Source organism: Microcaecilia unicolor, chromosome 6 (assembly GCF_901765095.1).
Source record: "Microcaecilia unicolor chromosome 6, aMicUni1.1, whole genome shotgun sequence".
Taxonomy (NCBI): Eukaryota; Metazoa; Chordata; class Amphibia; order Gymnophiona; family Siphonopidae; genus Microcaecilia; species Microcaecilia unicolor.
The window spans coordinates 343,217,260-343,241,170 of NC_044036.1; the positions used below are offsets into that span (position 1 = coordinate 343,217,260).

The 23,911-nt window shown below is 48.1% G+C and overlaps 2 protein-coding genes across 2 annotated transcripts in view; one reads left to right on the forward strand and one right to left on the reverse strand.

The window, feature by feature from the left end:
- Positions 1 to 6,898, forward strand: part of RBFOX3 (RNA binding fox-1 homolog 3) — a 176,221-nt gene extending 169,323 nt beyond the window's left edge. The window contains exon 12 of the mRNA XM_030208618.1: positions 5,780 to 6,898. Coding sequence (XP_030064478.1) covers positions 5,780 to 5,782 — 3 coding nt within the window. The 3' untranslated portion in view covers positions 5,783 to 6,898. The remainder of the gene's footprint in view (positions 1 to 5,779) is intronic.
- Positions 6,899 to 9,562: 2,664 nt separating this feature from the next.
- Positions 9,563 to 23,093, reverse strand: ENGASE (endo-beta-N-acetylglucosaminidase). The gene is made up of 14 exons (XM_030208620.1): positions 23,012 to 23,093; positions 21,837 to 21,910; positions 17,734 to 17,935; positions 16,640 to 16,788; positions 16,111 to 16,268; positions 15,611 to 15,759; positions 14,773 to 14,938; positions 14,583 to 14,686; positions 13,729 to 13,837; positions 13,344 to 13,534; positions 12,772 to 12,920; positions 12,138 to 12,300; positions 11,849 to 11,963; positions 9,563 to 10,285 (listed from the first exon to the last, which is right to left on the reverse strand). The coding sequence occupies exons 1-14, from the start codon at positions 23,071 to 23,073 to the stop codon at positions 9,863 to 9,865; spliced, it is 2,214 nt and encodes a 737-aa protein (XP_030064480.1). The 5' UTR covers positions 23,074 to 23,093; the 3' UTR covers positions 9,563 to 9,862.
- Between the last annotated feature and the right edge of the window lie 818 nt (positions 23,094 to 23,911).

Sequence of the window (23,911 nt, forward strand, 5' to 3'; positions counted from 1 at the left end):
AGCAAAACCTGCAGTTTAATTCCTTTTAGGAAAAAAAAGAGAACACATTATAATTCCGTTTTATTTACTTTTTTTTTTTGATTACTGATTGGTTGTTTTTTCATCTTTGATGTTGCAGGGCTAGCCTGTACAGAGGAGCGTACACTCGTTTCACTCCCTACTAGCAAGAAAGGCTTTTGCTGAGAGAGTAACTGTAACAGTGTCTCTGTGAGACGTCCTCAGGACAAACACCCACAGCCTTCGGGTCAGGAACACACAGCAATCGAACGCTAAAAGCTGTTTTCTCCCCATGTGTGTCTCGCTGCCTTTTCCTGTTCAAGACGTGGCCATTCTTTATCTGTAATCTCAATACAATATGTGCAAACAGGATGATGTGTGTACAGTTGGCACTGAGTACAGGCAGTTTTTGAATAATCCTAGAACAGCTGGTCCATTGTGGCCCGTGACTGGCACAGACGATACTGAAAAGAGGGTGATGTGATTGACGCCAAGAATGACTGCCCTGTGTGCTGCTGGATGGGCATTCGTTACCATTTCTGCTCAGGGCGCTGTGCTCCACTCCAGTCTTGCTTAGCAATGTCAGACTTTCCAGGTACAGGTGCAGAACTAGGAGCCACTTCACATGCCGGAGAACTGTGCTGAACGATGTCTTTGGTATATAGCAGTGTGGTGATGACTGTCATCTCTCAAATGGCCAGAGCTCACCTGTGACCACCTTGATGCAGCTGTCCGTGGTGTGTTTTGGACATGATCCTTTCATTCTACAGATGCACTGCTCATCCTGCTCCTTGTTTTACTAGTGATCCCCTGATTTCAGGCAGACCTTTGGTATCATGTTATTAAAGGTGTAGTTGAATCATATGGTTCTTCTGCCGGGCATGGAACAGCAGAGTTTGCTTCTCTTGATCTGTAACCTAAGGTGCCTTGCAGCGAACATTTCCACCTCCAGATCCCATGAGTCATCTGCTCATAAATGATGTGTGGGGGTGTCACCTCATCTGCACTGCATAGGAACAACTGTTTGTGTGCCCAGATGGGGGCAAGCTGAGATCTTGACCCCCCCCCCCCCCCCCAACAATCTTCACTCACAGCCCTGCCATATATATATATCAGTACGGACATCATTACCTTGCTCGTTATGACAGAAAAGACATGCTGGCCACCCCCACACACCGGAAGGGTTCATTAATCACTCATGCAATGACTGGTTCATTATTGTCTAGTTCTCTTAGCAGTGGAACAACCCAGTGCCGTTCACAAATGCATTATTAGTAGAATGGAAAATCCTAAAACATTCAGATAACCAAGGAGCCTCCTAAGCTTTAGAAGATCCATTAGCCAGGGAAGACTTAAAAACACTTCTGTAAATGTTGAGTATCACTGTAGGTTAACACAATGTTAGTTTGCAAAGATTTAGCAGATCGAGGAGCTAAGGAAAATGTGTTGCAGGTGCTGATTGTAATGTGTCTGTCTTTCCTGTAACGCCTCAATTACTCTGTTCACAAATGGCTCTTACAGCAGTCAGAATATCATGTGCAAATCCGGAAAACCAGAATGAGGGGGGGGGGGGGGTCTAGAAAATAGACTTAATGTAAGGTGTCTGAGAGAGAGACGCGAGGTGAGAGTATAGGACATTACATTAAGTCCACAATGAGGGGGATTCATGAGACTCTCACAGCAGTCGTGATGTGATGCTTCTGTGACGGCCCCCGGAACCCGCTGAGCCCATGGATTCATTTCACAGGGTGAACAGAGCTGGGATTTGAACCAGCAGCCTACGGGTGAAAGGCTATGACCATCTCTCTGAACAGTGACATTTTAGGGTTAATTGATGAGCACTGCCCACGGTTACCATTTCTCCCCCATGTGATTCTCCAACTCATACGGTTTCCCTGCGCTTAAGGTCTCCAGTGTTTCTGGAGACCCCACCACCACCACCACCACACACACACACACACATTACTAGAAAGTAAACCAGTAGACTTATAATACTACAGGGTTCAAACAGATTTTATTATAAAAGTCCAGTAAGAAACTAAGCTCACATAATATCACACCCATCTTATTCCTATACAAACCACGCATTCCCATATAATCACATTTCCTACACCCCCCCCCAATACTCCAGATAATCAATTTCATATCTTACCTCATGCTCAGTCTCACAGCCATGAGTTCAATCAATCAAATAGGCAAATGGAATAACTATAACATTCCATAGACAAACTCAGCAGTGGAAAGAATTATTTCTCAGTCTGTTCTTGGGAAGCATTTTGCCGTTTCACTTTTGACACTTTAGTGACCATGAGATCCCGCCTTACATTTCAAGGTCCTTTTCTTTCTCATCTTCTTCTGTCTGCTAAAGCCTCCCCCTTCTCTCTCCCACCCCCCCCTTTCCCAATGCTCCCGTCAACACAAGTGTAGCGTAAGACCATGAGATTTTCCCTCAGACTTTCTGCTTTCAACCTGACCATCTCTCTCTGCCTTCTTCTAAAATGACATCTCTCCCTCCAGATACCACTGCTTTCCCCCCCGAGCTTGTGTGTCAGTGTGTAAATGAATCTCCCCGTTAGGGTCTTCCAGGTTTTTGCACATGACTTAGACTGACCTTTGTCACAGAGAGGACGCTGGGCTCGATGGACCATTAGTCTGACCCAGGATGCTCCGTAGCTATGTTCCTGCAGTGTGTGTATATCCAGGGGTGTGCTGGTAAATTTTTAACAACAGGCTCTTTCTCCGGACGTAGCCAGCTCTGCAGTTGGAAGGGCCAGGGGTGGCCGGTGGGGGGGGGGGGGGGGGGGAGAGCAACACTTGCCTCTCTCTCCTCCCTCCCTCCCTTCGTGCGGGCACGCTAGGCATACCTTTGCTGGCAGCCAATAAATGGACTGCCACCACTCCCAAGGTCTTGCTCTGAGCAGCATGCTGGAACTTCTGTCACAAGCTGGAGAAGTCCCAGCCTGCTGCTCAGAGCTGGAAACAAATAGCTGGGAGCAGCAGCAGTCTATTTACTTGGCTGGCAGGGCTCAGCATCCCCACCAGCAAAGTAAAAGAGAATTCAGCAGGAGGCCCAAGCCCACATTTTGGGAGCCAGTTGTTAAAGTAGCCATGGAGGGCCCTACTTTAACAACCGGCTCCCAAAATTCTTAACAACCGGCTCTTGCGAGCCTGTGAGAGCCTGCTCCAGCACACCACTGTGTATATCTGAATGAAATAGTTTGAAAAGAGAAATGTAAACAGGTACTTACTTGTGGGCATTTAATGGATCACTGGAGCAGGAAGCTGAAGTTTTCAATGAACAAAGAACTTATTGATACAATATTATTACATTTATAAATACAGGGACATGAAGGGGTGTGAAGAATACATATCTTATTTCCTAAACTTCTGATATGAATATGTATTTCATGTGATAATATGAGTATATGTACCAACATGAGGTTGGTCAAGGGAGCACAGCGGAGAAGAGGGACTGCTCAGATAATGTGGGTATGTGACATATACTGATAACTGTAATACCACATGCACTGCTATAATATGACTGTATATACTGTATCAATGTGGATAACATCTCCTGTTATATCAGAAAGCTAACAGTGATATAACCGCATCGATCTGTAAATAGACCATTTAATTAATTTATTTTCAAACTTGATTTTTCACCTTATCATTCAAATGACCTCAAAGAGAGTCCAAAATATAGAACAGGAAAAGTTCTCTACGATGACGAATCACAGAAGGCAAAAGTAGAGACTAATAGACGATTCACCACTGGAGACGTGAGTCCAACAGTCTTTATTATATCAGAGATAGCGACCCGACACAGGCCGTGTTTCGACGCTAAAAAGCGTCTGCATCAGGGGTCAATAAATACACCAAGTAATGAATGCAAAACGAAGAGTCCTACTTGTATATGTGTTGTCAACTCACTGATCACGTAGCACCAAACAGAATATGCTGGATACAAACTATCAGAGCAAAAAGAGAGTCACAACATAAATTATAACCATTAAACCTGGACCATCAGTACACGCGTGACTGACACCGTGTTTAGCTATAAAATTTACTGTTAATAGAATACTTCCCATGTGGGTTTATAACCTGCCCAGTAACCAAGATCCAGTGAATGATAGAGGTGATAATACAAGTGGGCTGGTTCTTGGCTCTGACCCAAGCACAGAACAAATGATCAGTGGACTGGGTTTGTGCAGCAGGGTCTGTCCAGATGGTGAGAGCTGGTAACGTTCTTCCAGGACTGGAAGGAAGTGCAATGATGGACCGCTGAACTCTGGCTTTTTAAATCCAATTTGCTTAATTTTTCAAAACTGCTCTCGTTATTCCATCTCAGTCCTGGTTACGTTCCCCACCGAAAAAGCCAACATTACATCGGGGATCGCAGGCAATATGGCAGCCTACAACTGGCAGGACCTCAGCAGCAGCAAACGGAAACCACCTGCCTGGTCTATCGAAGTTTCTCAGATTTGATTCTTGCCTGTTTAAAAATACTCCATATTTTAAAACCTGTATCTTGTACAAGCTGTGTTTTGAAACCATTCTCATTGGGTCAGTTAAAAACTAGAAAGGACAGATTGTGACCTCTGAGGAAACAATTAATGGACATTATTGAGTTTGTTTTCTTAGGAAACAGCAAATTCTGACATGGAGGCTGCTGGAAGCTTACAGGCTAAGGTGAATTAGGAAGGACGCGTCAAAATTTAGGCCCTGCTGACTTGGCCAGTCGGTAGGGTTGCAGGAGGTGAAAATTGTGTTGTATCGTAGTCACTAAGACGCTGCCTCCATTTAGGTGTCCTGAAACCATGCGGTAAGAGCTGAGTCTAGAAGCCGGTATCACATGCTTAACGTGTAGCTGCCTGCAGTTACATCTGGTCTATGTGTAAATGGAAGCAGTTAAATAGAGCAGGACAGCACATAAAAGTTACAAACGAAGTGACAGTCACGCCTGTGACCTGCCCCCCCCTGGACATCCCCTTTGTAAAGACCTGCTATTTAATGGGTATTTGCATACATGTGCATAAGCCCTAGTACTCTAGGCATAACGTGCACTTAAATGCAGGAGCTGAGATTATAGACTTGCCCTTCACAGGCATAAAAAGTGGATTTTCAGATTTGATCATGTCCTGGGACTCCATGCCTTCAAATGTGGGAAGCCAAAATCCCAACACCCCCAGCAGTGTTCCCTGTTTTCAAAGGTAGCCCTTTCTCTGAACACCAGATCTTTCCCTAACCGTGGAAATTCTGCATCGACACAGCACAGACCTTCCACAGCTTCATCTGGACAGAAACGGTGACTTTTGTCACCACTAGAAGACCAGTCTTGTGTTCAGATATTCAGGAGAAAGGTTCGGCATTCTGTGAGCAGAATATGCCGTTTAGACTTAGCAGCCTCAGCCGGTGGTGGGAGGCGGGGATAGTGCTGGGCAGACTTATACGGTCTATGCCAGAGCCAGTGGTGGGAGGCGGGGATAGTGCTGGGCAGACTTATACGGTCTGTGCCAGAGCCGGTGGTTGGGAAGTGGGGCTAGTGCTAGGCAGAGTTCTACAGTCTGTGCCCTGAAAATGACAGATACAAATCAAGGTCAGGTATACACAAAAAGTAGCACAGATGAGTTGTCTTGTTGGGCAGACTGGATGGACCGTGCAGGTCTTTTTCTGCCGTCATCTACTATGTTACTATGATCCAGCTTACAGGAGTCTGCAAAGCCTTTCACTTCTTAGGTCAAATGTCTCAGTGTATCTTTTTTTGTTTGTTTTTGTCTTCTAGTGAACACATCTGACCTCCTCGGACCACCAAAGGCAAAAAGAGGTCTTGAAAAGTGAGATGGCAACAAAGACAGAGACTTCCAGCAAAATGAAGAAAACCTTTCCCATACACGAATGCACATCCCAAAGCAACGGTCGGTCGTGGTCCTATCGGAGGCTCGATGACACAGCAGGTGTCGGTCCTGAGGCACAGCCTGTGCAACTCCGCTGAATAAAGTCACTTCTTTGCATCCTGCAGTCATGTTGAGAGAGCCAAGCTCACCCCCTTTCCTCCCATATTCCGGAGCCGTAGCAAATGAAGAAAAAGAAGGGACTGCCGAGTGGAAGAAGCAGAATGTGTGTCTGGATTTCACATCCCAGGCTGAGGGGGTCCCCTTGCTGACTGGGGGCCTCCTGCAGGGGGCAAAATGAGAGAAAGAGCCCTAGGGATCTGGGAAAGTCTGGACCTGAAGTGAAACTATTCCAGCTGGTGCAGTGAGTTTGCAAGACTTCTGGGCTGCTTGAGCTCGTATGGAGACTGAAGGCTCTGGGACAGGTGGTCTCGATACCCCCTAAACCCCCTGATCTCCTGCCAGTAATAGACAGTATGCAGGTTTTCTTCCAAAGGGCTTCAATTTCAGGATTTTTATGTAAATATATGTAAATGTAAGCCAAGGGAAAAGGTTTTCCACAGCACTTTAAAAAAGAAGCCTTCTCCTTCACACCCCTTTTTTCCCATATATTATTCCAGGGAATTGCTGGCAGGCAGTGAGTCCAAGAGGGCTCTGCAGACGCTCTGGAGAGTTGATGGGGTGGAAGGGGAGCAGCCAAATCAATTTCTACTATTCAACTCTCCCAATATGACTGTGCTTTCTCATTCAAGTAAAAATCTCACTTTGTACTCTGCGTGCAAATACAGTAACTGAGCAAGTGTCTTTTTCTATTCCTGGTGTAGATAACCCTCGCTCCCTGTCTGGCTGTAAAAACCTCCTCTCCCATTACTTCTGCTGGGGCCCAGGGGGTCTCTGCTCTTTCCTGGGGCTCCAAGCCTCGACCTCCCGTTACCATTTTACATGCTTCTAAAGTGTGATTCAGATTAACTGTATTATTATACAATTATTAATAAAGATTTCTTTCTTCAGAATGGTGGCATTATATTTTTCTAAGAGGTGGTGTGGATTGGGGTGTGAAATCAGCAGCTTGGGGAACTGGGTTCAATTCCCACTGCAGCTCCTTGTCACTCATAAGTAAACTGCTTTGATTGTAACCCCAAAAAGGCAATATATCAAGTCCCATCCCCTTTCCCTCAGGCCAGGGGCGTAGCCAGACACCTAATTTTGGGTGGACCTGGGACCAAATGGGTGGGCAGAGGAATCCTGCCCCCATCCCACAGATGATTTGGTCTCTCCTTCTCTCACCTGCATGCCATATGGTCTCTCAAACATCCCCCCACCCCACCCCACCCCACCCCACATACCTTTTAAATAGCAGATTTTCATTGTCAGTGAGCAGCAACTAATACACACTGCTCAAGTTGTCCCCCCCCCCCCCCCCATAACCTTCCCACTGATGCAACTTCCTGTTTCCACATAGGTGGGAATACGTCAGAGGGAAGGCTGTGGGACCAGTGTGAGCAGTATGTATCAGTCACTGCTTGCTGCGGGCGAAGATCTGCTATTTACAAGCTATGCAGGAGGGACAAGTGTTGGGAGTTTTCAGTTGGTGGGGCTTAATCCCTGCCAGCCACATAATAGGTGTGCTACTACTGGGTAGGCCTGAACCCTAAGGCTACACCACTGCCTCAGGCTGCTGTAATAACCATCGCAAAGCAGTGTGAGCACTGCCTAAGCCAGTGTAAATGTGCTGAGCTGATGAAGGACGGGTTACACCCTATGACTTACTTCTGGGGGCATCGACGGGTCCAGCTGCACCTTACATCCAACCTTCACTCCTACCTATTCAAGTGAACTTTGCCAGTTTTTGAACCATTAATCTTGTTCTGAAATACATTATGCACATGAGTATTTAAATAAGAGTCTCAGACTTTTTCATTAGCGTCGGCTAATAACCGCAGCCTAGATCCTCAATGCACGCGGTCTTAAGTCTCACAGACACTGCTGCAAAGGTGGTTCCATGAAGCGTCTTGCACTAGCAGCAAGGGAGCCTCTGCAATGCAACTGCAGAGACAAAAAAAATTCAATCATTTAATTACTTGACCCGGTCTGTACTGTACACATTTAGGATTGCCAGGAACAAATGTCAACAAAGTACAGTAACAACACTGTGTTAGACCAACTGGATTTTATTTATTGCAGACATTTCAGATGCACTTGATGGGTTTTCCAGACAAAAAGTCAAACTTGTCAGCGCTCAGTAAAAAAGCCCCTGTTCTTGGCTGCCCTGTGGCACTGCAGAAGACGGTTCAAAGCCCCCAGCCAGACCATGGAGACCAACCATTGCCAGTCCAGATCAAGGACCCAGCAGTTCCCAAAATGTACATCTATTTCCAGGGATAAGCAACGGCTCTTTCAATTCAAACTGGCTAATAAGTGTTTTATGAACTCGCTCTCCAGGAATGTGCCCAGATCTCGTTTGACTTGCACTATGGGAGTCATATTGTCAGGTACGCAAGTTGGGGTGGGGGAGAGACACTTTCCACGAATCTCAATCTGCGGGTACTACTACTACTATTTAGCATTTCTATAGCGCTACAAGGCGAACGCAGCGCTGCACAAACATAGAAGAAAGACAGTCCCTGCTCAAAGAGCTTACAATCTAATAGACAAAAAATAAATAAAGTAAGCAAAGCAAATCAATTAATGTGTACAGGAAGGAGGAGAGGAGGGTAGGTGGTGGCGAGTGGTTACGAGTCAAAAGCAATGTTAAAGAGGTGGGCTTTCAGTCTAGATTTAAAGGTGGCCAAGGATGGGTCAAGACGTAGGGGCTCAGGAAGTTTATTCCAGGCGTAGGGTGCAGCGAGACAGAAGGCACGAAGTCTGGAGTTGGCAGTAGTGGAGAAGGGAACAGATAAGAAGGATTTATCCATGGAGCGGAGTGCACAGGAAGGGGTGTAGGGAAGGACGAGTGTGGAGAGATACTGGGGAGCAGCAGAGCGAGTACATTTATAGGTTAGTCAGTTTCTTGGCGTGTGCTTTTGATTTTGTGTTTTGACAGGTTAAACAACCATTTCCTCTCTCTCCCTTTCCATCCCACTCTTGATTTTCTTGAATGTCTCTCCTATCCCCCATCAAGCGTCTTTTCTTCAAGCTGAAAAGCCCTAATGCGTTCAGCCTCTCTCTTACAGGACGTTCTCCAATCTCTATCATCATTTCGGTTGCCCTTCTCGATATAATTTTTGAGCAACTGCACACGGTGCTCAAGGTGTGGACAGACCCGGGGCTTCACAGAGGCATAATGATAATTTCAGCTTTTTCACCATCCCTTCGATAGTCAGTACTACTGTGATGGCCTAAGATTATATCGTTCTTGGGATGGCAGCTGGGAAGAGAAAACTGACATAAACTAAAGCGAGAAATGGTACAAAAGTTAAAAAAAAAATTTTTTTAAACACCATTATTGCTAAGAATTTGGTGAAATTAATAGAAGATAGCATAACTCAGTCACAGCGCTCTACAAACACTGCCATGCAAAACGGCCCCAGTTCAAGGCTTCTGCAGGTAGGGGGGGGGGGGGGAGGTGGGGAGAAGAATCTTGGTGACTGTTAAGGGCAGCAGCTGAGGGCAGGGTTTAGAACCCATCGTGCAGGTGTTGCAAAGAGCCCATGTGCCTAGCTCTCGGCTCAGGAAGACGGTCATTGCAGGTAGAGGGTGGATCTGTTCAAATTTGAGGCAAATCACCAAGAGTTAAAGACAAGAGACTCGTACACCAGAATCCCAGTGCTGGTTCCAAAGGACTCAGGAGGTGAAAGGTGGTGCTTATTGGTTGCAAAATTGCTTGAAAAACCCACAGATCAGTGCATAGGGTTTTATTTATAAAAACTTTACCATCTCTCTACTTTTTACTCTTGGGCTCCTGGATTCCATCAGACAACCCGAGAACAAAATCAAAGTGTCCTAGAGGCCCACCAGACCTTTTGCAGCAGCTCTCAGACCTGTGTGTGAGTCTCATCTGTATACTCCAGCACCAGCCTCCCCCAGTTCGACTGGTCCACGGCAAATCCTTCCTTTGTGACCGGCTGCACTAAGAACTCTAAGCGACCGTGTTTGCCAGTGCAGATGGGTGGAACTGCCAGGTCCACCACCCGGTAAATATTAGCATACGCCAAGCCGATCAGATGTGGCTGTTCAGTATGGGATGGAACTGCAGTGCGATGGCACACGACCCCCCGGCCGTAGACGCGGAACTGTCGAACGTACTCCATCGGGTAGGCCCACTGCAGCGTGACGCTCAGATAGAGCTGCAGGTCCTGGAAGCTGGGATCATAGGAACCTCGTCGCCAGAGAAAGTGATGAGCACGGAGACTGCACACAGCCCGCAAGGGAGCGCTCAGGCTGCCAGCATCCAGCACCTATACAGGGAAGAGAGATGCCAGTCAGAGCACTCGAGGAGATACAAGATGCAAGAAAGCGATCTTTTGCCAGAAATGTCCACCTCCCTACCAAAAAGGTAAGAAAATGTTGCTGAAAGTGTAAAAGGTGTCTAGAGGAAGAGTAAAGACAACCTTCCGCCGACAAAGCAGCTCTTACAAAAACTCCATTTCATTTTATTTCTGTGCTGATACGAGGAAAGGTTTCTTGTCTAATCATTCCTAACGTTACAGGGCTCATTGGGAAATATGAGAACAGCGCCTGCTTCAGCCAGCCAGCGCACAGGTCAACCATGCTTAATCAGTTAGGGAGTAATTCCATAATCTTAAAATACAGACACAAAGTTGCCCCTGCTCTGAGCCAGGACTTCCTTTCTGCAGAACCTTTCAAGCAGGGCTATAAAGAATACGGTGCCTTTACAATCTAAGTTAGCACCTGTGTGTCGGAGCCTAAGCTCCCTGGTCTACGATTATCCCTGGGACTGTATCAAACCTTACATAGTAACATAGTAGATGACGGCAGAAAAAGACCTGCACGGTCCATCCAGTCTGCCCAACAAGACAACTCACATGTGCTACTTTTTGTGTATACCTTACCTTGATTTGTACCTGTCCTTTTCAGGGCACAGACCGTGTAAGTCTGCCCAGCACTATCCCCGCCTCCCACCACCGGCTCTGGCACAGACCGTATAAGTCTGCCCAGCACCAGCCCCGCCTCCCACCACCAGCTGTGGCACAGACCGTATAAGTCTGCCCAGCACTATCCCCGCCTCCAACCACCAGCCCCGCCTCCCACCACCGGTTCTGGCACAGACCGTATAAGTCTGCCCAGCACTATCCCCGCCTCCCAACCACCAGCCCCACCTCCCACCACCGGTTCTGGCACAGACCATATAAGTCTGCCCAGCACTATCCCCGCCTCCCAACCACCAGCCCTGCCTCCCACCACCGGCTCTGGCACAGACCGTATAAGTCTGCCCAGCACTACCCCTGCCTCCCACCACCGGCTCTGGCACAGACCGTATAAGTCTGCCCAGCACTATCCCCGCCTCCCACCACCAGCTCTGGCACAGACTGTATAAGTCTACCCAGCATTTTCCCCACCTCCCAACCACCAGCCCAAACACAGACCGTATAAGTCTACCCAGCACTATCCCTGCCTCCCACCACCGGCTCTGGCACAGACCGTATAAGTCTACCCAGCACTATCCCCGCCTCCCACCACCGGCTCTGGCACAGACCGTATAAGTCTGCCCAGCACTATCCCCGCCTCCCAACCACCAGTCCCGCTTCCCACCACCGGCTCTGGCACAGACCGTATAAGTCTGCCCAGCACCATCCCTGCCTCCCGCCACCGGCTCTGCCACCCAATCTCGGCTAAGCTCCTGAGGATCCACTCCTTCTGAACAGGATTCCTTTATGTTTACCCAGAAAGTTAAACCGAAGCAATGAAGACCTGTGAGCTGTTAATAACAGATACATAATTCCTATCTGAGGCTCCCATGGCTCAAAGACAACACTGCTGGAAGTTCTGCAGGACCTCACCCTGAGCTCTCCCAAGCGGCAGGTGAAGTTCTCCTTCTGCAGGCTGGACGGCAGCCGTGAGACTTTAAGAGAGAGATCCTGGAGGAGGCAGTCCTGCAGCTCCAACTCATAACAACTAGGGAACAAAAAAGATAAGAGACTGTCGGTCACTGCAGAAGGACCCAGACCACAACCGTCCACAGCACGCATGCACCGTGACATCCTGGAAAAGAGCTCATGTCTCCGAACAATCTGCTGCATCAGGAAATCCTTAAACAGTTACAAACAAAAGACCAAAGGACCAACTCACTGCTGGGCCCAGCCGCTGGAACTCTGCTGCCCACATCCACCAAAGAATGCATGGGACTCCAACACCGGATGATGCTGCTGCTGCAACTGGGTCCTTATACCAGGCTCCGGAGGATCGCACTGGGGGCCCAGTCTAGGCTCCAGATGATGTGTAGTACCCTGAACTGTAGAAAGGCAGCTTACAGCAATAAAGCAGATCAATAAAGAGAAAAAGAGCAATTAGTACAAGGAGGGAAAGTGAACAGAGTAACAAGAGACCCAGACTGAGAAAGCAAAGCCCTACACAGGCACCGGGGGACAGAAATGTCCCAATCCAACACTGGTATAATCTGGAGAACGGCCGAGGATTCTGCCAGCCAGAGGCAGAATCATTCCTCAGGGACCACAGGAACTACCCTGCAATAATCCACTGCGTGGGGCAGGGGCATATGAAAGGAAAGCAACAGACACAAACTACCTCCAGAAGTTAATCTGTCTCCTCTGCAAAAGCCCCCACCCCATTCTCTCCTCACCCCTACCGAAACACAGACCAATGACATGCAGAGGGATAAGGAAAAAAAATGAATGAAACCAGAGAAAGATCCAGAACAAAGTAAGGAGACTGCACAGCACAAGCCAAACCTTCCCATGCTCACCTGTGAGGTCTGAGATGTTACCAATTTGACAGGTTTGGAGGTCCCGGGTCATCAGTTCTAGAGTGACGCTGACCTTGCTCTGCTCCTCCAACTTATACACCATGGAAATGAGGAGTTTGGGAGGAGAGGGTACCTGCAGTGAAAAAAGCCTGCAGACCCACCCACCATCACCCCAAGAACAAGACTGTTAGCTCAACTTTTGCATAGCCTGTGCAGTACCCCCCCCCCCCCCCCCACCCCCAAAGATCCAAATACAGCAGCCAAGTTCTCCTTCCAGAATATTCCTCTGGGCGGACAGCAACCAGGGAGGGAACAGGGAAAGGGGAGAACAGGGAGGCAAGTATCTTTTGCCTCTAGGCCTGTCAAAACGGTAAGTGCGATTCCACTGCCCCCTCCTCTCTCTCCCCCCTACCCACTGCACACACCTCACCAGTCCTGTCTTCCCACAGAAAGTAACCTCACCGCACAAACACTAACCTCATCCCTCCCCCACCTCCATAGGTACCCTCCCCATTTCAGACATCAGCAATCTAACCATCCCCTCCCCCCACTAGCTCAGAGGCAGTACTGACCTTACAGAAACAGCTTTTGCATCAGAGGGGATTGTACCCTGCACCAGCAAGGAGCTACCTCCATGCCAAGCATCCTTGGGGCAGATTTGGGACCTCACCCAGCCGCCTGTCCCCGCATCCTGTGTGTGGTCCACAAAGAGAGGCTGGGTCTCCTGCACGTTCAGATTACACCAGCTTCCCACGTCCTCTTCCTACAGAGGGAGAGAGTCAAAAGAAAGGGGCGACTTGTCTCCGACACAAAGAAAGCCCAACCCAAGAGACGGAGTGGAGAGAAAGGGAGAGCCCTGCAGACTCCTCCTTGGACACGGTACAGAGCGAAAGCGCTGCTGTGTCACCGCTAAGGCGTCTGGCTCCAGGAAGTGCAAGGAAAGTACCAAAGACCCACCTTTCCGTAGGAGAAGCGTTTGTTTCCACAGCCAATGCAAAAAGAGGTGACCAAGGGCAGGGTGCAGATGCTATGAATAGGTAGATATTTCTGCAGGAGGCTCCAGAATCTGGGGGGGGAGGAGAAAGATGTAAACTACTTGTACCTTTTATACAGCTGTTCTATTTCACACGTGTCTCTCGTCCCCCACCTCGCAGAGCTCCCTGCACAAATAACGCTACATGACTTCTCACGTTCATCGTAAAGTGCCTCCAGCGCCGTCCATGGCTGTGGCAAAGGGCCGTCTGTCAATACAGGATCCTCCAAAAGGCACAACAAAGCAGCAAATCTGATCCAGTGGAAACTTATGTCAACACTAACGCTCTTCTGTGTACCTCACAGAGCCAGCTTTAAAGAGCCTAAATTCTGGCTTCACTTGTGCCATGTGTAAATGCAGCCCTGTGATCACCACCCTGACAACTGTGGTGCATGAAGTGGTGATCTGGGACATTCACATTCCCACCTATATGGAGCTCAGTGCAAGAAAACTGGACATTGTAATAAAGATGTACCGAGTTCTCTGCTAGCTACGAACAAAGATCCTCAAGCAGAGACCAAGAAAACATGTACCCAATGCCACCGGCATGATTAAAAAACCTCCAAGGTCACCTCGACATGTTGCCTGTATATACTGCACTTTCTGAAGTCCAGAAGGAGGCGCTTTGGAATAGTGCAAAGACTGAAATAAGCAGAGAGAGACACCATCTGCAACACAGCCCAGCACCGGAGCGGTAAGTGGAAAATGAACTCGCTCGGATACTTTACTCTGAGTGAGAACTCCCTTCCCCCAGAAATCTGCACACAAAGCTTCTTACTTGTTCTGATTCTGTAGGAAGTTCTTCTTGTCCAGACATTCATAGACCCAGCCAGGAGCGAAGATTGCAGCAGAGAAGCCATACTTGCGGATCAGCTGCAGAGACTGGGGACACGGGTACAGGATACAAATGAGTTTCACCAGAAATTTGCTTAGGGAACACTCCATCTCTCTGCCATTTTCTGACCCACCTTATTAGTGTCAAAGTGGCCCCCGACAACACTGCCTCGTGCAAACACGTCCACGCCAACATACACATCCACTCGCCGCTCTGCCACCAGCGGCAACATCTGATTCAGATGCTGCTCCGTCCAGTTGTAGTTAGTGAACATTCCATCACAAGAGTCGAAAAACACTCTGGGGGGAGCAGGAACAAAAAAACGTCAAAAGAGTTCTCGTCGCTCTGTCGTGTATCTCTGGATTTTGCTTGATGTTATGGGCAAGTGATTTAATTAAGCTGTTCCACAAATTAAGTGAGGAGAGCTCACAGCACAGTCAGTGATTTTATGCTAATCCCCCCCCCCCCACTTCCTCCCTCTCTAGCTCCGCTCAACTACATGCGTCTCATAAGTACATAAGTATTGCCATACTGGGAAAGACCAAAGGTCCATCAAGCCCAGCATCCTGTCTCCAACAAATACCTGGCATGATCCCAAAAAAGTACAAAACATTTTATACGGCTTATCCCAGAAATAGTGGATTTTCCCCAAGTCCATTTAATAATGGTCTATGGACTTTTCCTTTAGGAAGCCGCCCAACCTTTTTTAAACCCCGCTAAGCTAACCGCCTTTACCACATTCTCTGGCAACAAATTCCAGAGTTTAAATTACACGTTGAGTGAAGAAAATGTTTCTACATTGTAGCTTCATCGCATGCCCCCTAGTCCTAGCATTTTTGGAAAGCGTAAACAGACGCTTCACATCTACCCGTTCAACTCCACTCGGTATTTTATAGACCTCTGTCATATCTCCCCTCAGCCGCCTTTTCTTCAAGCTGTCTCCTTCCACGAAGACACATTCGCCCCCTCACCTGTTCTTCTCATTCAGTTCATTCTGCCATTTCAGCTCTCCATCCTGTACAACGCTGTCATACCACAACACCAGACCACCTGGCACATGCTTTCTCAGCTGTTCCGTTAGGTAGCGCAAGAAACATGGAGCGTTTTTCACTGCCACAACCTGTAAAGTCAAGAACAAATGTGAAAGAGGCACAGACAGAGAGAGAGAGACACCTGCTTTACCCATAAGAATGCAGACAAAGAACAGCTCCAGGGTCTTACACTCACTCTCCAAGAAGTTCATTAGGAGTTGTGACCTCCGACTGTGTATCAACGACAGTTCTTAATAAGGCCTCATCAGAAGGGCCCAGAGAAAAAAATAACACGTCTAAATCACAGCAACAGACTAAACTGGGGACAAGGCAACGGGAGAGAGAACTGCAATCAGGAGACCAAGGCAACTGACCTGCTTCCTAATGGCTACTTGTTTTTACTACATGACTCTGCTCCACTCCACGCTGCACATACTCACACTCAGCAGGTTCTCTATATTGATCAGCCAACCATCAAACCGGTAAAACTGCGCCACCCGCACCATCTGATCCGCCACGGCACGAAACGCAGACTCTTCGCCAGCAAGAAAGGACTCGCACACTTTTGCACCCGAGTCCCATTCTGTGATGAATGTCCCTGGAGTCCAGCACAGAGCAGAAGATAAGGCAGATACAATAAATGCATGGGGGGGGGGGGGAGAACATTTAGCAGAAAACAAGACAGGAATTGGCTCTAGAAAGACTGAGAAGCTGTCACACCATATACTGCACACACATCAACATCATGAAATAAGCATACTGAGAGCTGGTTTGCGGCTTTAAGAAGTCCCAGCCTCTCCCAGCAGGAGACACTCTTGTAAATGGTGCAAGAAGCACACGTGTTGGGCAGTCCCCGCCTCTCCCTGAAGGAGGTGCTGTAGGACCACTCAGAACTCTCCCAACACGACATCACAAGCTTCTCAGTCACCTGCCCTCACAGAATTATTCTCCAAGGCTTGACATTCATACCGAGGACAGAGACCCCATGTTTATGAGCAGCGTTGGTCCAACAAACAGGGGGCAGGGTGAACATATGATGACTGAAGTACACAAAGATGTCGATGTACTGCCAGTGATAGAAGGTGAAGAAGTCTTGCGCATCTGAACCCTGGATAAATCTGTAGCACAGAAAAGGGTAAGAGAAATTGTGGGTGAGCTGGGGAGGGAGGAAACGGTTTATCAGCTCCATTATCAGGCGCCGCATTTAAGCCTATAGAAGAACAACGGGTACCAGGGCTATAAGTCAACGAACCGACAGAGTCCAGTCAGTCAGACGCATCAATCAGAATCTAAAACGGATGTACATTCTTTAGTGAACCATGTTAAATTCATTCACTGTGTACTAAGCTATGGATTAACATACATTAAGCCGATTACAACACACAACTTAAAAGATATTAAAAGGAATGTTTGAAACAAACCAAAAAAAAAAAATGCCCCATAAAATTATAAAATCTTTTTATTAATTTTGTGACAAAACAACACTAGCAAGATTTGAATATTTTTACTGCTGTAATTGTCTATTGCTTATATTTGATTTATTCTTACTGTACACCGCCTTGAGTGAATTCCTTCAAAAAGGCGGTAAATAAATCCTAATAAATACGTGCATACATACATACAACAAGATGAAAGCAATCATGTCAAACAGAGGTCTGGGACCTGTACTCTTATGACCTCAAACCTACAGCATATATATATCAGAGCAATCAAATTAACCAAACCCCTCACCCAGGAGCCCAATACCAAACAAATACACTGTTCGTGCTGGGAACCCATTCAATACCTGACTTTTGGACATGGCCCCTAACATGCCAGCTGAAAATGTTTTCTCCGTGCGCATCCCTAGTATCCACCAGCAGCCCATATCCTGACCTTGTCACAAGGTCATAGATGTGACCTGAAGAGAAAGATACCTCTGGCCCTGTCTCCAAGCTGATCCTTGCATAGACCTTGGGTTCTTGCAATACAAGGACCCAAATCCTTTACCCCTTCCCCAAGGTTCCCCTCTAGCCCACTATTTTCCCTACTAGAGCACCCTATAATCAGTCCGTCCCACTTACCTGTCCTGAAGGTAGCCTCCCATCAGATCATGGCACACTAAGGTCCTTGGCCTTTGGCTCTCAAGTGAAGGCAGGCGTTTAGCCAATGGCATTACAGCGATGTTAAATATATCCTGGTTGGTGGGTTTCCAAGCCAGAAGCTCTTCCAGGTTTGAGAGGTAGAAGCTGATTGGCTCAGTGGTGTCTCTGTCATGATGTCTGGCTGAAAGCACAAGGAAAACAGGTGAGATATTGGGGGGGGGGGGGGGGGGTGGCTGTGGGCAGAGAATGACATGGGAACAAAGTTTGTCCCCGTGGGCGCTGTCCTCACGTGCACAAGCCTTTAACACTTATGATTTTATATTTAAATCTTTTTATTAAAGTATAAGAAGGAACAATATTCTGTACAACTGTTGTTTATAAATCACAAAATAACAACAATAAGCAACTGAAATACCCCCCCCCCCCCCCCCCCCCGGTCACCCTCTACCCTTCCAACCCCAATATCTGACTTCTACTACCCCAAGGAACCTTGTTAAAACGTCCAGAGGTACAAAATGCAGTCTGCTCTATATGCCCTAGTGGGGGAGAAATAAGTCTTATGAAGCAATGTTATGATTTTTCTAATCTGTGGATGAATAAGTCATCAACAATCTCAGGATTCAGTCTAGCTCTCCTGTCTTCGAGTCCTTCCTGCAACAGAAAATTATTTATTACATTTGTATCCCGCACTTTCCCCACTAAAAGCAGGCTCAATGCGGCTTACATAGTAATAGGTAACACAGAATTTTGTTATGTAAAGTAGGAAATTAAGTATAATAGTAATATGATGGATGAGTAGGTAGAGACAGGTGATAGAGAGGAAGGTAAGGTGGGAGATAGAGTCTGGGTCAATGTCGTTTTCTCATTGGTGTATGTAAGGTAGATGGGTTCAAAAGATTAATCTGGGTCTTTTGGGTAGGCTTGCTTGAATAAATGGGTTTTTAGTGTTTTCCTGAATGGTAGGTAGTCATGGACATGCTGGTAGCAGGAATGCACAGGACCCCCTTTGCAAGTTTTGCCAGTTTGGGCCAGCACTTTTGCTTGTTTTTCCAAAAAATCATTTGCATCAAACATAAGTAACTGTCCGATTCATTAACAACAGCCTTCAAAAGAGGCATTGTTCCATAAACGTTGCTCATAAAACTGCTAGCATTCAGTTTCATCCTCTTGGGGGGGGCGGAGCGGGGGGGGGAGCTCTTCCACAGATGTGATGTTTTCTGGGAATGTGGAGGATCCCGAGTTGTTGATGTTGATAGACTCGAGCCTTCCATTTCGATCTGGTTTTCATACAACCTTCTCAAAGATTTGGTTGCCTGTGTTTTTGCACCCTCACTTATCACCCCTACCACTGCAATTTCCCCACCCCTAGCTGTCTGTTCGTCTGTCCAATTTAGATTGTAAGCTCTGTTGAGCAGGGACTGTCTTTTCATGTTAATTTGTACAGCGCTGCGTAAGTCTAGTAGCGCTATAGAAATGTTTAATAGTAGTAGTATGAGCCAAGTATAGGACAGTCAAGCCATTGTGACATCACTGATGAGGTTGGCTCTTAGGCATTGGTGGACTGAGGCATTATGACATCACAATGTCAGCTCTGGTTAAATCACTGCTTTGAGCCAAGGACAGTCAAGCCATTGTGACATCACTGATGAGGTTGGCTCTTAGGCATTGGTGGACTGAGGCATTATGACATCACAATGTCAGCTCTGGTTAAATCACTGCTTTGAGCCAAGTATAGGACAGTCAAGCCATTGTGACATCACTGATGAGGTTGGCTCTTAGGCATTGGTGGACTGAGGCATTATGACATCACAATGTCAGCTCTGGTTAAATCACCGCAGCTCCTCAGTACCTTTCCGCTCTCATCTCTCCCTACACTCCTCCCCGTGAACTCCGTTCGCTGGGTAAATGTCTCCTGTCGCCCCCCTTCTCCCCCACTGCTAACTCCCGGCTCCGTTCCTTCTATCTCGCTGCTCCCTATGCCTGGAATAGACTCCCTGAGCCGGTACGTCAGGCTCAGTCTCTGGCTGTCTTCAAGTCTAGGCTTAAAGCCCACCTCTTTGCTACTGCTTTCGACTCCTAACCATGACTCTCTTACTCAACACCCTCACTTATCACCCCCTACCACTGCAATTTCCCCACCCCTAGCTGTCTGTTCATCTGTCCAATTTAGATTGTAAGCTCTGTTGAGCAGGGACTGTCTTTTCATGTTAATTTGTACAGCGCTGTGTAAGTCTAGTAGCGCTATAGAAATGTTTAATAGTAGTAGTAGTAATAACTGGATTGTATTTCAGATGTGGGTGTAGAAAAGAACCAACACTATGTCAATGAACAGGAAAATAAGTGTCAATTAAGTGTTTGAAATGCTCCTTGTTGCCAGCAACAATGGATGAATCTGTTGCAGTAATAATAAGATGCTTGAGGAACTGGGCAAGTGATGAAAGGACACTGCAGATGGTAGACGTCTGATCACCAGACAAGACTCTTGTTGCCACATCAAAAGCAGACAAAATACAAATGTCATTTAACAGTGCTTTATTTAAAAGCAGCTTCACAGTTTTTTTATCATTGAATTCAGTTGCCAGTTGTCTAAGATGTGTTAGAAACATAGAAACATGACGGCAGATAAAGGCCATACGACCCATCCAGTCTGCCCATCCTCTGTAACCCCTAATTCTTCCTGTTCCTAAGCGATCCCACATGCTTATCCCATGCCTTTTTAAATTCTGGATCAGTCCTCGACTCCACCACCTCCACTGGGAGGTCATTCCACGCCTCCACCACCCTTTCTGTGAAATAATACTTCCTTAGGTTACTCCTAAGCCTATTCCCTCTTATCTTTGTCGTATGCCCCCTCATTCCAGAGCTCTCCTTCATTTGAAAAAGGCTCTCTTCCTGTACATAAATGCCCTTGAGATATTTAAACGTTTCTATCATGTCTCCTCTCTCCCTCCTCTCTTCCAGCGTATTCATGTTGAGGGTCATAAGCCTGTCCCTATAATTTTTGCATTCAAGACCACTTACTAATTTCGTAGCCGCCCTGTGGACCGACTCCATCCTGTTTATATCTTTCCGTAGGTGAGGTCTCCAGAACTGCATGCAGTACTTCAAATGAGGCCTCACCAGAGACTTATACAACGGCATTATCACCTCCTTTTTCCTGCTGGTCATGCCTCTCTTTATGCACCCAAGCTTCCTTCTGGCTTTGGCCTTGGTTTTTTTACCTGTTTGAAAGCTTTAAGGTCGTCAGACACAATCACCCCCAAGTCCCGCTCTTCCTTCGCACACTGGAGCACTACACCCCCTATACTGTATCGTTCCCTCGGATTTTCGCGACCCAAGTGCATGACCCTGCATTTTTTGGGATTAAACCTTAGTTGCCAAATATCGGTCCATTCCCCTAGCTTTGCTAGGTCCTTCCTCATGTCATTCACACCCTCCAGGGTGTCCACCCTGTTGCAGAGTTTAGTATCATCCGCAAAGAGACAAACCTTACCAGACAGCCCTTCCACAATATCGCTCACAAAGACGTTAAAAAGAGCCAGCCCTAGGACCGATCCCTGCGGTACTCCACTGACGACCTCCTTTTCTTCAGAGCACGTTCCATTTACCACCACCCTCTGTCTCCTACCATTCAACAAATTTTTTATCCAATCAGTTACTCTAGGTCCCGCGCCGAGGGCACTCAATTTATTTATCAGTTGCCTGTGCGGAACAGTGTCAAAGGCTTTGCTGAAATCCAAGTATACCACATCAAGCGCCCCTCCCACATCCAACTGTTGGTCAATATTTACATACTGATACTAGCATTTTATAGACGCTATTCCTTCTAGTTGTAACAATCAACCCTTTAGTGTCCAATGTTCCCGTAATAAGCCATATGGGAACAGACTGATGGGAACATTGGACAGTAAAGAGTTAAGGCTAGTCTCAAGCTTTTAGAAAATGACAAGGGGACAAAGTTTGTCCCCATCCTGTCCCTGCAGTGACCCTCGTGTCCCCATCCCTGTATCATTCTCTAGCTGTGGGGTGTTGCATCAGGAGATCAGGTACCCCCATCCCCAATCCACCTGCCAGCCTCTTACCTGAGAGTGGGACTGGCTCATAGTGGATTCTTTCCAAAATGTTTACTGTTGTGCTGGCCACAGAGGCGTCAGAACTGCAAGACAAATAGATCTCAGAACCTGAAACACACAGGTTGAGCCTCTCAAGTTCCTGAATGACCCAAGCCTCCCACCCTCGCCCTCTGCCGATCTGCAAGGTAGGTCCAAGCCACCCTCACTGCTGTTCCTTCACTCTCTCGCTGCATACTGCAGAGCTCCAGCATCTCCTTCCTCCCCCTCCTTCTGCAGGGCCCCGCCCCCCCCCCCCCACTCCTCTAGCTGCAGCATGCCAGCCAAACACTCCTTCCTTTCTCCCTCCCACAGGAGCCCAGCCACTCCCCCGCCACAGTTCCTTATCTCCTTCTGCAGAAACCCAGGCACTCCTCAGTCATTCCCTCACCTTACTTTCTTCTTCAGGGTGCCAGCCATTCCTCCCACCACCCAGTCCTTTCTTCAGGACTTCAAACTCTCCACTCTCCTCCCCCTGCAGGGCCCCAGCCACCTCCTCCAACTCCCTTCTTCTGTAGCCCCTCCCCCCAAGCTCTCCCCCCTGCCCTATGCTGCAGGTCCTCAGCCACTCCTGCACAGAAAGGCAGTACATCAAGTGCATGACTCTTTTTGCAGGGTCCCCCCTGCCACCATCACTCCTCCCCCTCTCCCACCTCCTCCCTCTCCCTGTCACTCTCCTGCTTCTGTGTGCTGCCTTCTCCCCCCTCCCCCCAAGCTCTCCCCCCTCCTCTATCCTGCAGGTCCTCGGCCACTCCTGCACAGAAAGGCAGTACATCAAGTGCATGACTTTTTGCAGGGTCCCCCCTGCCACCATCACTCCTCCCCCTCTCCCACCTCCTCCCTCTCCCTGTCACTCTCCTGCTTCTGTGTGCTGCCTTCTCCCCCCCTCCCCCCAAGCTCTCCCCCCTCCTCTATCCTGCAGGTCCTCGGCCACTCCTGCACAGAAAGGCAGTACATCAAGTGCATGACTCTTTTTGCAGGGTCCCCCCTGCCACCATCACTCCTCCCCCTCTCCCACCTCCTCCCTCTCCCTGTCACTCTCCTGCTTCTGTGTGCTGCCTTCTCCCCCCTCCCCCCTGCCACCATCACCACCATCACTTCTCCCCCTCTCCCACCTCCTCCTCCCCCTCCCCATCTCCCTCTCCCACCTCCCGCTGGGCCCGGGCCGCCCTCGCTCCAACTCCCCGCCGGCTCCCTCGGGCGCCTCCATTGCAATTTGCTGCTCTTTGACGCTCGTCTACTACGGCTTCCGGTTTGGCCTCCTCCGTCACGTGAGCAACGTCTGTCCAATCAGAGAGCGGAACGAGCGGATTGGAGGGAACTGGGCGCGCGTAGGACAGTGGGCGGTTCTTAGCGCGGCCCCGCCCGGTTTTTGCCACGCGTTACAGAGTGTGGGATGGACTCTCATCTCGTGACCTGATGGCTACAATGTGGCTTCATTAGACTCCTCCCACCTTCCAGCCTCTCCCTAGTCCACTTCCTGCATCTCATTCACTTTCATGTAACAGCGATGCCAAGTTACTTTTTGGCCAGCCCTAGTTTTGAACTTACAACCCAAAGCAGTCTGGGATTTGTAGTGCCTGAAGTTGCCTGCACATGGAAAGCTGTACTGCAACTCCCATAATGCATCAGGATGGGGGTGGTCAGAAACCAGGACTGTTTCAGAATCTCCAGCTTGGAATTGGGTAACTTGTAACCCATTCTGAGCTTCTGGACATGCAGAATGTAGGAAACAAATTAGGTGACAGCCACAGAGAGATGAGGCCATTCAATATGTTATATCACACTCATATCATATGCTAGGGGGCTGAGATGGACAGGGGAAGACGTCTTATGGCTGATGGCCAGTACAAAGTTCTCAGTTTGCCGCATTGTCAAGGGCTCTGGCTGCTTTGTTGTGCAGACTGGATGGGCTGTGTGGCTCTTATGCCTGGAACAGACTTCCTGAGCCCATACACCATGCGCCCTCCCTGCCCATTTTCAAGTCCTTACTCAAAGCCCATCTCTTCTCCCTTGCTTTTGGCGCCTAACCACCTTCCCCATTCATG